The following is a 20,533-nucleotide window of genomic DNA, read 5'->3' as shown; positions in this document are numbered from 1 at the left end:
GGGCCACTCCCAAGGCATATGGAGGTTCCCAGGCTAGGGGTCTCATCAGACCTGCAGCCGCTGGCCTATGCCAGAGCCACAGCAACATGGGATCCGAGCTGCATCTGCAACCTACACCACAGCTCGTGGCAACGCTGGATCTTTAACCCACTGAGCAAGGCCAGGGATTGAACCTGCAACCTCTTATTCCTAATCAGATTCGTTAACCACTGCGCCACGATGGGAACTCCAAAAAAATTTTAAAGTAAACATGATAAATCAAGAAAGAACTATGTGTGTATATATTCCTAATTTTATGAAACATATTCATGCATTAATATTATTGAAAGAAATATATATCAAAATGTGTGTACAGTGGCATTCCAATTGCAGCTCAATGGTAACGAACCTGAATAGTATCCATGAGGACGTGGGTTCGATCCCTGGCATCACTCAGTGAGTTAAGGATCTGGCATTGCTGTGAGCTGTGGTATAGGTCGCAGATGGGGCTTGGATCCTGCATTGCCATGGCTATGACTGTGGCTGGCAGCTGCAGCTCTGATTCAACCACTAGCCTAGGAACTTCCATGTGCCACAGGTGCAGCCCTTAAAAGCAAAATGTATGCAGTGATTATCTCCAGTCTGAATAATAGGAGTGATTAATTTTTCTTCATTCTATACTAGTATTTGTGTCATTTTATTTTCTGTTGTCATTTTAAAAGAATTAAGTTTGATAAATTGCAGTAAGCTCTTCTTTTTGTAATTGTTTATCTAGCAGTACTCTTGTGAAAAAAGTTCAGTTTTAATAGAAAAGCTATTAGAGAAATCTAATCAGATGTGTTTTCTTTTAAGGAAACTTACATGCTTGCTGTAACTCTGGATGAATGGAAAAAGAAACTGGAATCTCCCAACAGAGAAATTATTATATTACACAATCCAAAGGTAAAGCAAATGAAAGTCCTTCTTTAATGATGGGATTAAAGGTTAATTGCTTACTAAGGAGAACTTATATTGGTTTCTCTTTTTTTTTTTTTTTTTTTTTTTTTTGGTTTTTGCCTTTTCTAGGGCCGCTTCCACGGCATATGGAGATTCATTCCCAGGCTAGGGGTCTAATTGGAGCCATAGCCACTGGCCTATGCCAGAGCCACAGCAACGCCAGATCCTAGCTGTGTCTGCAATCTACATCACAGCTCACAGCAACGCAGGATCCTTAACCCACTGAGCAAGGCCAGGGACCGAACCCGCAACCTCATGGTTCCTAGTCGGATTCGTTAACTACTGCGCCACGATGGGAACTCCCTATTGGTTTCTTTTTTTCTGGTCATTCTGTGTAGGGTAAGTGTTGGAAATTTTTATATTGCATTCACAGTTATGAAACTTAAAATTTGTAGCCACTATACTACTGTTGTTTACTTGTTCAACTTTCACAAAAATTTTTCTTAGGGAAAGTTATGTCACTGTAGATTAAGAAAATCACTGACCCATTCATTATGTGGGCATATCTTACATGTGTAGGGTATTGTTGAAGGATCTGTTAGCCTGATGTCTTTTTTTTTAGCTTTAGTGAGGTATAACTGACAAAAATAATAGTGTGATATATAAAGTATACAACATTAGCCTGTTGTATTTTCAGGATTCTCATTTTAAGCTGTAAGAGTTGCTTATCAAAACTCCAGTCGAGGAGTTCCCGTCGTGGCGCAGTGGTTAACGAATCCGACTAGGAACCATAAGGTTGCGGGTTCGGTCCCTGGCCTTGCTCAGTGGGTTAACGATCTGGCATTGCTGTGAGCTGTGGTGTAGGTTGCAGACGCGGCTCGGATCCCGCATTGCTGTGGCTCTGGCGTAGGCCGGTGGCTACAGCTCCGATTAGACCCCTAGCCTGGGAACCTCCATGTGCCGCGGGAGCAGCCCAAGAAATGGCAAAAAAAAAAAACAAAACACTCCAGTCGAGGAGTTCCCGTCGTGGCTCAGTGGTTAACGAATCCGACTAGGAACCATGAGATTTCAGGTTTGATCCCTGGCCTTGCTCAGTGGGTTAAGGATCTGGCGTTGGTGAGTTGTGGTGTAGGTTGCAGACGAGGCTCGGATCCCTTGTTGCTGTGGCTCTGGCATAGGCTGGCGGCTGCAGCTCCGATTAGACCCCTAGCCTGGGAACCTCCATATGCCGCGGGAGTGGCCCAAGAAATGACAAAAAGACAAAAAAAAAAAAAAAAAAGAAAAAACCAACAAAAACTTCAGTTGAATATGACTCTATGTCATGTTTAGAAAGACCTGCTCCCTACCCCTCAGAATTGCATAGAGATGTTTTTAATGTAGACTATCTGTATTGTACTGATCCTTTTTTTTTTTTTTTAAGCTTATGGTGCATTACCAGCCAGTTGCAGGGTCTGATGAGTGGGGTTCAACACCCACTGAGCAGGGTCGACCACGAACAGTGAAGAGGGGGGTTGAGAACATCTCTGTTGACATTCATGGTGGTAATGTTAATCATTCTTCTTTTTTCTTCTGGTATACTTATCTGTTTACCTCTCGTGGCCTTTATCTATGGCTTTTGATTACCTCAAGGCTTAAAAATTTTCTTTAATCAAATGGGCTTCCAAGTGAACATGAGCATTACTTCATCTACTAAGAATCTGAATTAGGTCAAAAAGGTTAAAGTTGCCAAGTATATGATCGAATGGATAAAATTTGGCAGTACTAATCAGGAAGTCACTAAGTACAAATGAACTGATTGAGTCCTAATTCTGAGAAGTATAATTCCCCTTGCTTGATTATTCATTTATTCCTGGTAACTCCTACCTTTAAGGGTTTTCAATTAGGGAAAACTGTTTTTCAGTAGGACCTTAATGGTTATCCATTGCTGTCTAGCTTGGGTCATTTATGGTTGGTTTTATAATGTATTTAACTAGATTATAAAATTCCTCTCATCTTGCAGAGGAGATGGCTTGTCTCTTGGATAAAGTCTCAGACTTACTGTAATTTAAGAAGATGAGTTTAGGAGTTCTCTTGTGGCACAGTGGGTTAAGAATTCAGCCTTGTCACTGTAGTGGCTTGGGTCGCTGCTGTGGTGAGGGTTCAATCCTTGGGCCAGGGAACTTCTGCATGCTGCGGGCATAGCCCCGCTACCCCCCAAAAAGATGAGTTTAATGACAGTTCAAGGTTGCCACAAATCTTCTATTTGTAAACAACAATAAAACTCAACATTTGTGAAGTGCAATAGAGTGAAGTACGATAGGAAAAAAATAAAAAGATGAGTTTAAGATTTCAGGCCTCAAAATACGTACCAGACACTGTTGGTACAATTGATAAAAATGGGATATTAGATAAAAATATTCTGTCAGTGTTAAACTGCCTAAATTCAGTAACTGCCCTGTGGTTATATAAGAGAATATTCTTAGGAAATACATATTAAAATACTAAAGGGTTGAAGAGGTATGATGTGTGCAGGCTCCTGAATAATTCAGAAAAAGAAATGGGTGTGAATACACATACACATAGAGTAATAAAGCAAATATTAAAGTGTTGAATCTGTGTAAACAGGACATGAAAGTTTTACTCTTCTTTCATGTGGTTTGTAAGAGTCCAACTGTTTCAAAATAAAATGTTTTAAAACCCCCCCAAATTTTTTTACCAACTTATTTCAAGATAAATTAGAAACCAAGTTAAAAAATCACTGTTATTACTAATTAGTCACTGTATATTTAGTAGTTATAAATGTAGGACTGTTTATGTCCTTTAAAATATCTGCTCTTGTTTATTTATTTATTTATTTATTTATGGCCTCACCTGCAGCATATGGAAGTTTCCATGCTAGGGGTCAAATCAGAGCTGCAGCTGCCAGCCTGCACCGCAGTCACAGACACAGCGGATCTGAGCTGTGTCTTCGACCTACACAACAGCTCATGGCAACGCTAGATCCTTAACCCACTGAACAAGGCCAGGGGTTGAACCTGCGTCCTCATGGATACTAGTCGGGTTCTTAACCCATTGAGCCATAACGGGAACTCCTCTGCTCTTTTTTTCACTTGCCCATTTCAAATTACCTATTTGTTGTGAATGTCAATCTTAGAATACATGATGAGTTATACAGAATGATTTTTCTTTGTAATTTCATTTGTAGGGGAACCTTTACAAATAGATCACTTGGTTTTTGTAGTCCATGGGATCGGACCAGCTTGTGATCTCCGCTTTCGAAGCATTGTACAGTGTGGTAGGTGTGCAGAGCAAAAGAGATTAAATCATTTAAGGGGACTGTTACTGCTCCTGTGAATTGAGATCAGGTGTTGTCTTTCATCTGTTGTCTTAGCTGCATAATAAGATTTGGAGAGCTAAAGGCCAGCAGCATGGTGGTAAAGCTTCCCAGCTTAGATTTAAAAGTGCCAGTAAACTCCTTAGGCTAATAGGTTTATTCTCTTAACTAACAGTTCTTGAGTGAGCAAGCCCTCAAGCCTAATAAAATGGTTTCAGGATGTGATTCCTGTTTCTGACCATTCCTGATATAAAGGGAATCTATTTATAAATATATAACCATAAAGGTAATATAGTTTAATGAATAACAGAAGCTCGGTCTTTTTTGTAATTCAACTTTCATAAACCTCTTGACATTCTAATTGGAATGTTTAGGTGGTTAGTGTAACTTGATTTCGAAAGGTAAGTTCTTCTAAAACTTGGTAGTATTCATCGTCTAATTGCCCCAGTTCTGGAATCTGATCCTAATGGCTAAGGCTTCTAAGCGTAAACCTTCTAGAAGGTTAAGCTCTACGTGATATGAATTCCAGACAGCAGTTTTTAATCCAAAATATTGGGTAACGGTTGTTTATGAGAACCAGAAAGTTAGGATAGGAATCTGACTGCAAGGCCAATTGACATAGTCATGTGATTAAAAAAAAATTTGAAACTGTTCCCATGACACAGTAAAATTTTTGAAGTTAGCAGGGTTTTCTTTGATCAAATATTTTTATAGTAAAAGCAAATTCTATATTAAAGAAATGTCTTTTTCTATATACAAGGTTAATTTTTTCTGATACCACTTTTTTTTTGGCTTTTCTACATGGAAGTTCCCAGGCTAGTGGGTCTAATCGGAGGTGTAGTCACCGGCCTATGCCAGAGCCACAGCAACTCGGGATCCAAGCCGAGTCTGTAACCTACACCGCAGCTCACGGCAATGCCAGATCCTTAACTGACTGAACAAGGCCAGGATCAAACCCGCAACCTCATGGTTCCTAGTCGGATTTGTTGACCACTGAGCCTCGATGGGAACTCCTGATACCACTGTTTTTGACTCAGGTCAATAGGTGCTCTAAGCAAATGATGATAGGCTTAGTGTAACTATATGATCATTGCATCCTAATCCTGAGAATCCACTGCTTCACTGTTTAATTTTCTTTTCCAGTTAATGATTTTCGCAGTGTTTCTTTGAACCTGCTGCAGACACATTTCAAGAAAGCCCATGAAAATCATCAGATTGGGAGGGTAGAGTTTCTCCCAGTCAACTGGCACAGTCCTTTACATTCCACTGGTGTGGATGTGTGAGTAATCCTTGACACCTTCGAGTTGTTAAGTGTGGTTGTAATATGTTTTCTGATCATTGATATGCCTAGGAACGTATCAGTGCTATAGCCGATTGTATATTTAAAATTTTGGGAGTTCCTGTTGTGTCTCAGCAGATTATGAACCCAACTATTATCCATGAGGACATGGTTCGATCCATGGCCTCATTTAGTGGATTAAGGATCCAGCATTGCCATGAGCTGTGGTTTAGGTCACAGTCGTGGCTCAGATCCTGTGTTGCTGTGGCTGTGGCTACAGCCCCAATTTGACCCCTGGCCTGGGAACTTCCATATGCCACAGGTGTGGCCCTGAAAAGCAAAAATAAAATTTCTTTCACCAGAAACATTTTGTACCTCTGTGTCTTTTTCTTAGAGATACATTATAAGTGCTGACCGATTCCTTGGTGTAACTAGCTCGGGTTAGGAGTAGAGAGCTGTGTGTATCTTCTTCCAGTATATTCTACTGGTTTGTTAGTGTTTCCTATTACAGCTTTATTATTATTATTATTGTTTTGTCTTTTTGCCTTTCCTAAGGCCGCTCCCACGGCATATGGAGGTTCCCAGGGTAGGGGTCTAATGGGAGCCGCAGCCATAGGCCTACGCCAGAGCCACAGCAACGTGGGATCCAAGCCAGGTCTTTGACCTATACCACAGCTCACGGCAACGCCAGATTGTTAACCCACTGAGCAATGCTGGGGATGGAACCCGCAATCTCATGGTTCCTAGTCGGATTAGTTAACCACTATGCCACGATGGGAGCTCCACAGCTTTATTATTTCTTTAGCATTAAAGGCAAATATTGCTTTCTCTCCATAGTGTATAAGTATTTCCATCTTCAGATGTCAGAAGCCAACCTACCACAAGATGCACAAAGAATTTTGTTCCTTTTATGATCATAATTTCGATAACATTTGTCCAAATTTGGGCCAAAAGGGAAATCCCCAAACATTAAATTTTTAGGATTTATAACATGAGGTATAATTGGTATAATGACTTATGAGTGATGGCTATTTTTTTTTAATTAAAAAAATTTTTTTTGGCCGGGCCCATAGCGTGTAAAAATTCCCAGGCCAGGGACTGAAACTATGCCGCAGCAGCAACCCAAACCACTGCAGTGATGCCAGGGTTAAATTCTTAACCCACTGGGCCACCAGTGAACTCCAAGTGATGGCTTTCTTGAGTTACAAGTTCAATAGCTTTGTTTGTAAATTTTACAGAAAGTCAGAGAAGGTTATCCTTGTACTAAGGATATTCAGCTATGGTATCTCCAGAAAGAAGTGTGTTCATAAGCTAGTTCTAGGATAGAACTAGGAGATGCTTCTCAGGTAGAGAAAGGAAGTAGCATTAATTCCATGCTGGTCTTGGAAATGGCTTTTCTGATTCTGTGTGTCTCAGTTTGGTGGGTTTGTGTGTGTGTGTGTGTGTGTGTGTGTGTGTGTGTGTGTGTGTGTGTGTGTTTTAGGGCTGCACCTGCAGCATATGGAAGTTCCCAGGCTAGGGGTCCAATCAGAGCTGCATCTGCCAGCCTACACCATAGCCATAGCAACGCCAGGTCTGAGTCATGTCTGTGACCTACAGCAGTTCATAGCAATGCTGGATCCTTAACCACTGAGCAAGGCCAGGGATCGAACCTGCATCCTCATGGATACTAGTTGGGTTGGTTTCTGTTAAGCCACAACCGAAACTCCCTCTTAGTTCTTAATGCTCTGATTTGAACGTAGTCCATGTGCCAAGTGCTCCACTGTGGTGTTGCCTTTACTAGGTGTGGAGTTCACATTCTTTCATATTTGAGGTGATGCTGAGAGGTTACAAGGGACACATAGCCCTCTCTAAACTACGGGTGCTGTTGAAGCTTTCTGGGAATTTTGAGAAAGCTTTAGCCAGAAGCTGATCTAGATTATTGTCTGCATTGTTTTCCTTTATGAGATAGGAATTCTGCTTGCTTTTGGCATCTGCCATCCTTGCCTTCTTTCAGCTTGTAGAAATTCTGCATTGAAATAGGGAGCTGAGCTATTAAACATCTGACTTGTGGTCACAAAACCTTAATGCTGAGAATGCCGGGAAAAACATTTTCTATCTTTTAAAAAACCTTTCATTATAGAGAATTTTGTACACAAGAGCATATATAATGAATCTTCATGTTCTGATTATGATTACACGGCCCCAAGAAGCCTCAATACAGGGCCACTTCTGCCCCATCCACATCTTCGTACCTCTTTATGCTGACCGTCCGTCCACTGTATTATTTTTTAACAAAATCTTAGGCATCATATCATTTTGTGAGTTCAGTGTTTCAGTTTGTATTGTGTATCTTTTTTTTAAACTCGTGATTATAATATACTTGATTTATTTATTTCATTTGGAGTACAGTGTTGGTTTCAGGTGGTCAGCCAAGTTAAATCAGTTATATATATATATTCTTTCTCAGATTCTTTTCCCATATAGGTTATTACAGAATGTTGAGTTCCCTCTGGTATACAGTAGGTCCTTATTAGTTATCTGTTTTATATTTAATAGTGTGTATAGGTTAACTTCAAACCCCTAATTTATCCCTCTTCTCTTCCCCTTTGGTAACTATAAGTTTGTTTTCTATGTCTGTGAAAGTTCGTTTTATAAATAAGTTCATTTGTACCACATTTTAGATTCCACATATAAATGATAGCATATGACATTTATCTTTCTCAGACTTTGCTTAGTGTGATAATCTCTGGGTCCATCCATTTGCTGCAAATGGCATTATTTTGTTCTTTTTTATGGTTGAGTAATATTCCATTGTATATTTGTACCATACTTTATCCATTCCTCTGTTGGACATTTAGGTTGCTTCCATGTCTTGGCTATTGTGAATAGTGCTACAGTGAACAATTGGCATGCATGTATCTTTTCAAATTAGGGTTTTCTCCAGATGCCTGTGAGTGGGATTGCTAGGTCATATAGTAGTTCTGTATTCAGTTTGTATGTCTTAAGAATTAAAAAAATAGACCCATAATACCATTATCACACCTAATAAATTCTAATATCAACAAATACACACCAGTGTACAAATTTCAAGTTGTCCAATGTCATGATTTTATATATACACATACACAAAAGCACACACACTTATTTTAAACTGGGATCCAGGAGTTTCTGTTGTGGCTCAGTGGGTTATGAACCTGAATATCCATGAGGATATGAGTTTGATCCCTAGCTTCACTCAGTGGATTAAGGATCTAGCATTCCAAGAGCTGTGGTGTAGGTTGCAGACGTGGCTTGGATCCTGTGTGGCTGTGGCTGTGACTGACAGCTGCAGCTCCTATCGACCCCTAGCCTGGGAACTTCCATATGCCGCAGGTGTGGCCCTAAAAAGCAAAGAAACAAAACAAAAACTGGGATCCAAATAAGGTCCATAAATTGCAATTAGATAATGTCTTTTAAATCTCTTTTAATGTCTTTTTAAGATAACTTTTCCATCTCTTATTTTCTTGCAATTTATGTCTTAGAGAAGCTGTGTTTTTTGTCTTGTAGAGTTTCTCACACTCTGAATTTTGCTGATCATGTCCTGTGGCTTTGTTAAAAGTATATCTCTCTTCTGTATTTCCTTTTTTTTTTTTTTTTTCTTTTTCGGGCCCAATTAGTGGCATATGAGAGTTTCTGGCTTAGGCGTTGAATTGGAGCTGCAGCTGCCAGCCTACACCACAGCCACAGCAAGGTGGGATCTGAGCCACATTTGCAATCTATGTCACAGGTTGCAGCAAGGCCAGATTATTAACCCACTGATCAAGGCCAGGGATTGAACCCACATCCTCATGGATTCTAGTCAGATTCTTAACCTGCTGAGCCACAACAGGAACTCCCTGTATTTCCTATAAATTGATAGTTACCTTGTGTATATTTAAATATCTAAGTCTAAGCTGGATAGTAATTTAGAGGAGGTTATGGCATGTATTAATTTTTCTAATTAAAATATCTTTCCTTTTTTTTTTTTTCAGAGATCTGCAGCGAATAACCCTGCCCAGCATTAACCGCCTAAGGCACTTCACCAACAACACGATTCTGGATGTCTTCTTCTACAATAGCCCCACCTACTGTCAGACTATTGTGGACACAGTTGCTTCTGAAATGAACAGAATATATAAGCTTTTTCTGCAGAGGAACCCAGATTTCAAAGGAGGTGTTTCCATTGCTGGTCATAGTTTAGGTAACGGATTCTCTATGACCAGGGAAGGCTCTCATATTTTAAGGACACCCGTTTCTGAAGTGCAGTATTTTATCAGTATCAGATTCAGCAGTCTAGAAGTGGTTTATGATGAATTTGGAAGAAGTTGCAAGGGGGGTGGCGGATTGGAAAGAAAGACTCTACTTCATAGGTTTTGCTACATGGGTAATTGGCTTATTAATTTCTGTATAAAAGACAGCTATTTAGTCTTTGTTAATGCTTTGAAATTGTCCCTTCTATTTTACTTGTAGGTTCGCTTATATTGTTTGATATCCTAACAAATCAGAAGGATTCTTTGGGGGATATTGACAGTAAAAAGGTAATTTAGATATTCAGATAGGTTCTCTTGTACTATTTCTTAATAAGGATTTTTAGATTTCATTTTATTTTTTGGCCAGGGATCAAACTCAAGCCACTGCAGTGACAAACACCGAGTCCTTAACTGCTAGGCCAACAGGGAACTCCTAGGATTTTAGATTTCAGACTTTTTGTTTTTTGCTTAGTCTCATACTGTAACGTTACATTTATATTTATTTTAATTTTAACAGACTTGTAATTATCTCTATGATTCTTGGATAATTGAAGCAAGATAACATGTTTCTACAAGTATTTGCCACATTCTAAAATGATTATAGGTACCTTATTTTTCATTATAAACACTACTGGTCTGCTATTAGAATTATAGAATCATTGAGTTGAAATGGAATTTGCATTTGAGGAAATGGAAAATGAATTGGATGCGAACTGATATAATTTATAGAAATTCTGTTTGAAAGCAGTCCTTAAACAATAATAAGAGCTCAGGAAATGTGTTGTTAATGACGATGAAGAATATTTTTGTAATTCTTTACTCATTTATTTAAAAATATATTGGGTTTCAACTAATGTTGCAAAAACTTAAATGTTAATCACATTTATATTTCATATAAATTACAGTTCAAAGTTAAGATACATCTCTGTGTGGATATATCTTACATAGTACATTTCTTTATTGCACAGTAGTATGAATAAAGGAAAATTAAATGAATTTAGAGGATATGAGCTTTACAATTTAATTTTTAGGATTCGCCATCTGTTTTCATGGATCAAGGAGATACACCAACACTGGAGGAAGACCTGAAGAAACTTCAACTCTCTGAATTCTTTAGTATCTTTGAGAAGGAGAAAGTAGATAAAGAAGCTCTGGTAAAAATAATCTTTTAAAATTTTGTCCTATACCATTTTCAGGATTTTTGTTGCTTATCTTTATCATGCTGCTTGCTAAGAGCCTGCCCTTTAGAAGCATTTTAGTCATAAATACTTTGTTATCATTAGGAATGTTCTTTAGCGCTATTGGTGTATTTTTTTTAAAAATCATATTAAGTGATCTTTGCTTTGTGGGAGTTCAGAGTTCAGAGGACCCATGCTGATATAGCAGTAGAGCAAAGACTAAAATCCAGCACAGCTTCGAAAACATGAGAGCAGGAATGAATGACCACCGACTTTTCTAACTCTTAATTGTCCGTTACACTTTTTGGAGCTCTACTGTGGATATTTGCTTATTGATTCGTTTTTGGTTTTTGCCACTCCTGTTGTGCTCTTTTTTCAGGTTTGTGATACATTTGTTCATTTGACAGGAATTTAGTAAGTGCCTGCTACGATCAGGCAGACTTCAAGTACTTCAGGTAGAGACATCACCTCATGTATTAGTGGAAAAGACACATCAAATAACCAAACACATGATGAATTACGACAGTGATAAGTTCTAAGGAAGGAACGTGCACAGTGGTTTAAGAGCGCCCCCTAGGATGAGCTAACCTAGTTGGGGCGGGTGAAGGAAGACTTCCTCATGGCGAGGGACAGGGAGCAGCCCTTAAGTGGAGATCCTGGTTGTTGGTCTGTTTCATGCTCTGTGTTTGCTGTGCGTTCTCACTGCTTGTGTCCATGAGCAGACACATAGTCTTTCTCAGGAATGTGACATCTAAGGTTCATGGAATTCATGGAGGGTTTTTCTGTCATGAAGTTAGATACTCACTTCTGTAGGGCTTTTTGTTTGTTTGTTTGTTTGTTTACAGTAGTATCTGTATTACTGTAGCATTGTTATTGGCGTATTGATTTTTTTATTCTGTAAACTTATTTATGAATAAAATACTTTTCCCTTCTTGAAGTTATTAATGATGTTGTACCACTACGGAGTCCTAGTCACATAAAGCAAAGAACAACAAAATGCTTAAGCCTTGCTCCACTCAGAGACCAGAACATTTCATTAATTTTATTTTGCCTTGAAATATTTTTTTTTTTTACATCTAGGCTTTATGTACGGACAAAGATCTTCAGGAAATGGGAATTCCCTTAGGACCAAGAAGGAAAATATTAAACTACGTTCAGACCAGAAGAAATTCAGTGGTACGTGCTTAATACAGCTTGTAGGATTAAACATTTTTGACATCCTTGTGTCCTTGTGCTTTGTGAGCTGTTTATTATAGGGAGGTAAACAATTTTTAAAATTGATCTTTGGCTCTCTTTTTAGAAATTAAACACATTTTCTTTATTGATATCTTTAAAAGTGTTATTAGCTTCAGAAATCTTCTCTCTCCTGGGCTTCTACCATTCTTATCTCTCCTGGGTTTCTTTTATAACTGCTTTGTTGCAATATAATTTACATCAGATTGCATAAAATTGATGCTTTTATTTATTTTTAATGATTTTTATTTTTTCTATTATAATTGGTTTAAGTGTTATGTCAGTTTTCTATTGTACAGCAAAGTGACCCAGTCATACACACACACACATATATATACATTCTTCTTCTCACATTATCCTCAATCATGTTCCATCACACGTGACTAGATATAGTTCCCTGTCCTATATAGCAGGATCTCATTGCTTTTCCACTCCAAATGCAATAGTTTGCATCTATTAACCCCAAATTCCCAGTCCATCCCACTCCCTCCCCCTTAGCAACCACAAGTCTATTCTCCAAGTCATGCATTTCTTTTCTGTGGAAAGGTTCGTTTGTGCTATATATTAGATTGCAGATATAAGCGATATCATACGGTATTTGTTTTTCTCTTTCTGACTTCACTTAGTGTGAGAGTCTCTAATTCTGCCCATGTTGCTGCAGATGGCATTATTTTGTTCTATTTTGTGGCTGAGTAGTATTCAGTTGAAAATTCACCCTTTTAAAGTAGACAGTGCAGTGGGTTTTAATGTATTTAGAGTTGTGTAACCATTACCCCTCTTTAATTCCAGAACACTTCTATCACCCCAAAAAAGAAACATCATATTCATTAGCTATCACTCCCCATTACCTTCTTCTGTGAACCCTTGATCTTTTTTTATCTGTGTGTATTTCTTATTCTAGACAGTTCACATAACTGGAATCATACGATATGTGGCCTTTTCTGGCTGGCTACTTTCACTTAATATATTCAAGGTTTATTCATGTTGTAACCATACTGCTACGTTCAGTATTTTGGGCCACTAAGTTTTTTTTAATTTCCTAGTTAATTATTTTTCAACTTCTTAGCAGGTTGCTCAGTTCTCATTTAAGGCCCATAGAAATATACTACTTGCTTTGATTAGAAAGTCACAGTAGTTCATTGAACTCAGCAGTCCCCCACATTTCACAGTGCTCTGCTGTTGTTCTCTCTCCTGATGGTTGCCTAAAATTTCAACTGCTACCCAAATGGCCATGCACATCTTTCATCATTTTAGAGCATGCAGGGTTGTCAATTCATAATTTAAGGCAGCTTCTGTTTTCATCAGCTTTATCTTGCTTTCTGAGAGATGATTCTTAGAATTGTTGCCTGTCATTTCAAACCTTCTCAAGCTTCCTTTCAAACTAGTAGAAAATGGTATCCTTTGGATATTTTTACCACATAGCAGCTCCACAGAACTATTTTTTATTCTTTAGGGTATTAATAGACCAAGTCCGCAATCAGCTGCAGGGATGAACATGTCTAACATTCCCAAAGAATCAGAGCACTGCGGTGATACTAATGAGACCGGAAACGATGAGTATCTGGACGTTGGCATTGGGCAGGTAACATTATATTGTTTGCCATTCGTATGGTGGAAATACAGGTAACCTTTGTTGTTTTTTATTTTATTTTATTTTATTTTATTTTTTATTTGTTGTCTTTTTAGGGCCGCACCCATAGCATATGGAAGTTCCAAGGCTAGGGGTTGAGTTGGAACTGTAGCTGCTGCCCTGCATCACAGCTACAGCAATGCAGGATCCGAGCTGCGTCTGTGACCTACACCACAGCTCTCGGCAACGCCAGATCCTTAACCCACTGAGCGAGGGCAGGGATTGAACCCACATCCTCATAGATCCTGGTCAGGTTCATAAACCACCAAGCCATGACGGGAACTCCTGTAACTTCTGTTATTAATGAGAGATGCTTTTATTTCCTCCCTCCAGGTGTCTGTTAAATACCCCCGGCTCACTTATAAACCAGAAATATTCTTTGCCTTTGGATCTCCCATTGGAATGTTTCTTACTGTCCGAGGACTAAAAAGAATTGACCCCAACTACAAATTTCCAACATGCAAAGGTTTCTTCAATATTTATCACCCCGTAAGCATTGGGCAGCACTTGTAATTTTAACCTAAATATTAGGGCTTATTGGTAAACAGTATGACATTCTATTGTGTGGGTTTAATTTTTCTGTATAATTCTGTAGTAAAGAGTTCGTTTATAATAGTGTGAATCTAGAAGCGATGGGGCTAAATGACCACATTTTTAAAAAAAGAGCTTCTAGTTATTCTTGTCTGATACACAGTGCCTGAGACTGTGGTTATCATTTTTCAGGAGAGGTATATGTAGTTATTATTTTCCCTATGTAGTTTGATCCTGTGGCCTATAGGATTGAACCAATGGTGGTCCCAGGAGTGGAATTTGAGCCAATGCTGATCCCGCATCATAAGGGCAGAAAGCGGATGCACTTAGGTAAGTCTTGAGTACAGAGCCTTATGATTCTAGACGTTCTGGTCAGTTCAGACTGATGGGGCCACATTCATTTTGTGTAGCTGAGTTGAACCCTAAACACTTTGTAAACTGTATAATGTTCTTTTTTTGCAGCATGTGGAAGTTCTTGGGCCAGGGACTGAACCTGAGCCACAGCAGCAACAACACCCATCCTTAATCCACTAGGTCACCAGGGAAACTCCATAACATTCTTTTTCATATGTGTTTCAGAACTGAGAGAGGGCTTAACCAGGATGAGCATGGACCTTAAAAACAACTTGCTGGGTTCGCTGCGGATGGCCTGGAAGTCGTTCACCAGAGCGCCATACCCTGCCTTACAAGCTTCAGAAACTGTAGACGAAACTGAAGCAGAACCTGAATCAAGTTCAGAGAAGCCTAGTGGTCAGTGAGACTGTACACACTGATTTCCTGCATCAGGCTGTCTGAGAAGGACTCCATGCTGTGTGGTCCTTATGCTCTCTGTCCCCTTTTGATTGTTTAGGATGAATATGATGCATCCTAAGGGACCTTCAGCTCATGTTTTCTATCATTTAATAGCCACAAATTATGGGAAAGCATTATTTGTGAGGAAAATATCAAGAATCTGAGCATCTAGTAATGAGGCTCTAAAACATTCCCCACTTGGGAACTCTGGGCATGATGCTGAGAGATGACACTGTGAAAAACCTTGCTTTTACAGGAGAATGTCTGTAAATCCATGGGCTGGTTTAATTTTCCTGGCTGGGGACTAGCTAGGACACTCTCCTCTTTTTTTTTTTTTTTCATTTCATTTCATTTCATTTTTTTTTTCTTTTTAGGGCCGTACCTACAGCATATAGAAGTTCCCAGGCTAGGGGTTGAATCTTAGCTACAGCTGCCGGCCTACGCCACAGCCACAGCAACACAGGACCTGAGCCGAGTCCATGACCTATACCACAGTCCACGTCAATGCTGAGGCCAGGGATTGAATCCACATCCTCTTCCCTTAATTTTGCAGTTAATACTGCATTCTTTTGCCTTAGTTTTCAACTGCCTAAGCCATTTAGTTTGTAAATCAAAGGCAAATGAATTAGCTATCAAAGGTACAGGGAAGAAAAAGGGGACCGGATAAAACCAATGTGGCCTGAAAAGCAGCTTTAAGGGGGTTGAGAGGAGAAAGATGGGAGAGAGGTTTCTGAGCAGTTCATCCTACGGTAAACCTGGCATCCGAGGGAGGTGGGGACGACCATGGAGGTCTGGAAGCTTTTATTTTATTGTATTGTATTTTTAGGGCCACAGCTCCTGCATAAGGAGGTTCCCAAGAGAGGGGTCGAGTTAGAGCTGTACCAACTGGCCTACACCACAGCCACATAAACGCCAGATCCAAGCCACATCTGAGGCCTAAATCACAACTCATAGCAATGCCGGATCCTTAACCCACAGAGCGGGGCCAGGGATTGAGCCTGCATCCTTGTGGATGCTTCTGGGTTTGTATTGCTGAGCCACAATGGGAACTCCGAGGGCTGGAAGCTTAGATTCTTACTGTGGTTCCTCTGTAACCAGATGTTAACACAGATGAGAACCCTGTGGCAGTTAAAGAAGACATGCCCCCCATCCACGTGGGAATGCTGAACGGAGGCCAGCGCATTGACTATGTGCTGCAGGAGAAGCCCATTGAAAGTTTTAATGAGTATTTATTTGCTTTGCAAAGCCATCTGTGCTATTGGTAAGTGTTGTTTGTTTTGTTTCTTGGGTTCTTTGGTGTAATTGTGTCTGATATTTGATTGATGTAGAAAAAGGAGGATAGGCTGATGTACGTTTGGGATTACAATGATTTCTTGTACAGACAGTTACACAATAGCATAATATGTTATTTGAAGAAATCTGGTTTCAACACATTATTGTTTTGTCTTATAGTTGGGTAGAGCATGAGGCTAATGACATCAGCAACCACGAGTTCAGTTAGCTTGGTCTTAAAAGTTTGTCCGCTGGCCAGTAATGGGGAAGGATGGGCAAATAAATATGAACTAGAACAATACATTACTATTGCTAAAAGTATTTTAGGAAACCCATTTTAAAGTATTTACAGGAGTTCCCGTCGTGGCTCAGCGGTTAATAAATCTGACCAGCATCCATGAAGATGCAGGTTGGATCCCTGGCCTTGCTCAGTGGGTTAAGGATCCGGCATTGCCGTGAGCTGTGATGTAGGTTGCAGATGTGGTTCGGATCCTGCATTGCTGTGGTTTTGGCATAGGCTGACAGCAACAGCTCCAATTCGACCCCTAGCCTGGGAATCTCCATATGCTGCAAGTGCAGCCCTAAAAAGCAAAAAAAAAAAAAACAAAAAAACAAAAAAACTTTACAGTAGCAAGATCAGATTTTATGATTAATTTTGTTTTAATGTTTAAATGTTTTTTCCTAGCTTTATTGAGCTATAATTGACATATAACATTGTGTAAGTTTAATACATGTGATGTTTGATACATGTATGTACTATGAAATGATTATCACAATAGGTTAACACTTCCATCACCTCACATAATGACTTTCTTTTTTGAAGCGAGAACATTTAAGGTCTATTCTGTTAGCACCTTTCAAGTACATAATACAACATCGTTAACTGTAGTCACCATGCTATATATGTTAGATCCCCAGAATTTATTCATAGATTAATTATTAACTATAATTAATTACCTGGTAGATTGCAGATTGGATTAATGGTGCTTATTGAAATTCATGTATTATAGCAGAATAGAACTCAATTACTGAAGAAATTAAAGGAAATAAAACTAGGAAAATACAATGGGTTCGGGAGGAGTTCCTGTTGTGGCTCAGGGGAAATGAATCTGACTAGTGTCCATGAGGACCCAGGTTCAATCCCTGGCCTCTTGGCTAAGGATCCGGCATTGCTATGAGCTATGGCGTAGGTCGCAGCGGTGGCTCAGATCTTGGCATGACTGTGGCTGTGGCATAGGCCAGTGGCTACAGCTTCCATTCAGCCCCTATCCTGGGAACTTCCATATGCCATGGGTGCAGCCTTAAAAAGACAGGAAAAAAAAGAAAGAAAGAAGAAAATAGATGGGTGAGGGATAAGTGTTCAATAAATGCATGCTTTATAATACTGAGAGGACTTTATTTATTTATTTATTTATTTATTTATTTACTTTTTAGGGCCACACCTGTGGCATGTGGAAGTTCCCAGGCTCTAGGGGTCATATCGGAGCTGTAGCCGCCAGCCTACGCCACAGCCATAGAAACGTTGAATCTGAGCCGTATCTTTGACCTATACCAAAGCTCACGGCAACACCAGGTACTTAACCCACTGAGCGAGGCCAGGGATCAAACCCACATGCTCATAGATACTAGTCAGGTCCTTAACCTGCTAAGCCACAATGAGAACTCTCCTGAGATGACTAAAAAAAATTCCTAAGGGAGATTTTTTTTTTTTTTTTTTTTTGGTGTTTTTGTCTTTTTAGGGCTACACCTGTGCCATGAAGGTTCCAAGGCTAGGGGTCCAATCAGAGCTGCAGCTGCTGGCCTATGCCACAGCCACAGCAACAAGGGATCTGAGCCACGTCTGCAACCTACACCACCGCTCATGGCAATGCGGGATGCTTAACCCACCGAGCGAGGACAGAAATCAAACCCACGTCCTTATGGATGCTAGTTGGGTTCACTAACCACTGAGCCATGACCAGAACTCCTTTTGGGAAAATTTTTTGTCTTATTTTTAGGGCTCCACCCACAGCATGTGGAAGTTCCCAGGCTAGGGTTGAATCAGAGCCGTAGCTGCCGGCTATGCCACAGCCACACCAGATCTGAGCTGCGTCTGCAACCTACACCACAGCTCACGGCAACGCCGGATTGTTAACCCACTGAGCAAGGGCAGGGACTGAACCTGCAACCTCATGGTTCCTAGTCGGATTCGTTAACCACTGCGCCAGGACGGGAACTCCCGAACCTGTTTCTTCATGGATACTACTTGGGTTTGTTACCACTGAGCCACGATGGGAACTCCCCTGAGGGAAATTTTTTATTGAATTCTGTCAAAGGGATTATTATTTGAAATACTCAAAATTATCTTTATATCATAAATACAATAGAGACCATGGCATAAAATCAAAATGCATTCAGTAAAAGCAATCCTACAGGGGGACAAAATAATGCTTTCTAAGAATGATCTCTCCAGATGTGGCTTGATAGATATCTGAAAAAGGCATTTAAAAATTTTGTTTTGGCTGCACTTGCAGCATGTGTGGAAGTTATGGGCCAGGGATCAAACTGTACCACAGTAGCAACCCAAGCCACTGCAGTGACAACACCAGATCTTTAATACGCTGTGCCACATGAGAACTCCATGATAAAGGCATTTAAAAAAAATATACCTGTATTATAATTTTATTAAAGAAGACTGGAGTGATTTGGTTACCTTGTTCTTTTTTAAAAATTATTATTTTTCTGTCTTTTGTCTTTTTAGGGCCGCACCCATGGCATATGGAGTTTCCCAGCCTAGGGGTCTAATCGGAGCTGTAGCTGCCAGCCTATGCCAGAGCCACAGCTACTCCAGATCTGAGCTGTGTCTGCGACCTATACCACAGCTCATGGCAAGGCCAGATCCTTAACTCATTGAGCAAGGCTGGGGATCAAACCCGCAACCTCACGCACGGTTCCTAGTCTGATCCATTTCCCCTGTGCCATGATGGGAACTCCACCTTGTTCTTTTTAAACTCATTCTGTTGTTCTGGAGGAAAAGAAATTGGTCCAATACTAAAATCCAATTCAGATTCTTTATTTTCCAGATAATGTATAAAGTATAGTTGACGTATAATTTTAAATAGATTACAGGTGTACAATATAGTGATTTACAATTTTTAAAGCTTACATTCCATTTATAGTTATAAAATAATTGCTGTGTTCCTTGTGTTTTACAATATATACCTGCAATATATCCTATAATAGTTTGTACATATTAATTCCCTTCTCTTATACTGTCCCTCCCCCTTTCCTCGCCTCACTGGTAACCAGTGTTTGTTCTCTATATATGTGAGTTTGTTTCTATTTTGTCATATTCACTAGTTTGTTTTGTTTTTCAGATTGTACATATAAGTAGTATAATACAGTATTTGTATTTCTCTGACTTATTTCAATAAGTATAGTATTCTTTAGGTCCATCTGTGTTGCTGCAAATGGCAGAATTTCATTCTTTTCTATGGCTGAGTAATAATCCATTGTAAATACATCTTTATTCACTTATCTGTTGATAGACACTTAGGCTGTTTCCATGTATTGACTATTATAAATAGTGCTGCTATGAACATTGGGGTGCATATATCTTTTCAAATTAGTTTTTTCATTTTCATCAGATAAATACCCAGGATGGAATTGCTGGACCATATGTTCTATTTTTAGTTTTTTGAGGTGCCTACATGCTGTTTTTCCACAGTGGCTGTACCAATTTACATTCCTACCAGCAATGGGAATTTACATTCCTTTTTCTCCGTATCCTTGGTAACATTTGTTATTTGTGGGTTTTTTTTTTTGATGATAGCCATTCTGACAGGTGTGAGGTGATACCTCATTGTGATTTTGATTTACATTTCCCTGATGATTGGTAATGTTGAGCATCTTTTCATGTGTGCATTAGCCATTTGTATGTCTTCTTTGGAAAAAGCATCTGTTCAGGTCTTCTGCCCCCCCCCCTTTTGACTGTGGTGTTTTTTTGATACTGAATTGTATGAGCTGTTTATATATTTTGGATATTAACACCTTATTTGTCATATCATTTGCAGGTATTTTCTCTAATTCAGTAGCTTGTCTTTTTGTTGCTGGTCTCCTTTGCTGTGCAAAAGTTTTAAAGTTTAATTAGATTCCATTTGT

The 20,533-nt window shown here is 39.5% G+C and overlaps 1 protein-coding gene across 7 annotated transcripts in view; it reads left to right on the top strand.

Moving 5' to 3' along the window:
- DDHD2 (DDHD domain containing 2) overlaps positions 1-20,533 on the top strand; it is a 52,482-nt gene that overhangs the window by 4,972 nt on the left and 26,977 nt on the right. For 4 of the 7 annotated variants that reach the window (XM_005671773.3, XM_001925923.5, XM_005671774.3 and 1 more), the window contains exons 4-16: positions 832-921; positions 2,336-2,456; positions 4,100-4,189; positions 5,372-5,507; positions 9,500-9,708; positions 9,978-10,045; positions 10,789-10,911; positions 12,016-12,111; positions 13,622-13,750; positions 14,132-14,287; positions 14,557-14,659; positions 14,909-15,079; positions 16,220-16,382. In XM_005671773.3, coding sequence (XP_005671830.1) covers positions 832-921; positions 2,336-2,456; positions 4,100-4,189; positions 5,372-5,507; positions 9,500-9,708; positions 9,978-10,045; positions 10,789-10,911; positions 12,016-12,111; positions 13,622-13,750; positions 14,132-14,287; positions 14,557-14,659; positions 14,909-15,079; positions 16,220-16,382 — 1,655 coding nt within the window. Of the gene's footprint in view, positions 1-831; positions 922-2,335; positions 5,508-9,499; positions 9,709-9,977; positions 10,046-10,788; positions 10,912-12,015; positions 12,112-13,621; positions 14,288-14,556; positions 14,660-14,908; positions 15,080-16,219; positions 16,383-20,533 lie in introns of all 7 variants that reach the window. The other 3 variants (XR_002339363.1, XR_002339362.1, XR_002339364.1) reach the window with 3 other exon arrangements.

This window comes from Sus scrofa, chromosome 15, assembly GCF_000003025.6.
Source record: "Sus scrofa isolate TJ Tabasco breed Duroc chromosome 15, Sscrofa11.1, whole genome shotgun sequence".
Classification (NCBI taxonomy): domain Eukaryota; kingdom Metazoa; phylum Chordata; class Mammalia; order Artiodactyla; family Suidae; genus Sus; species Sus scrofa.
Note: the sequence above shows the minus strand (reverse complement) of the source record. Positions and strands in the feature narration are given on the sequence as shown.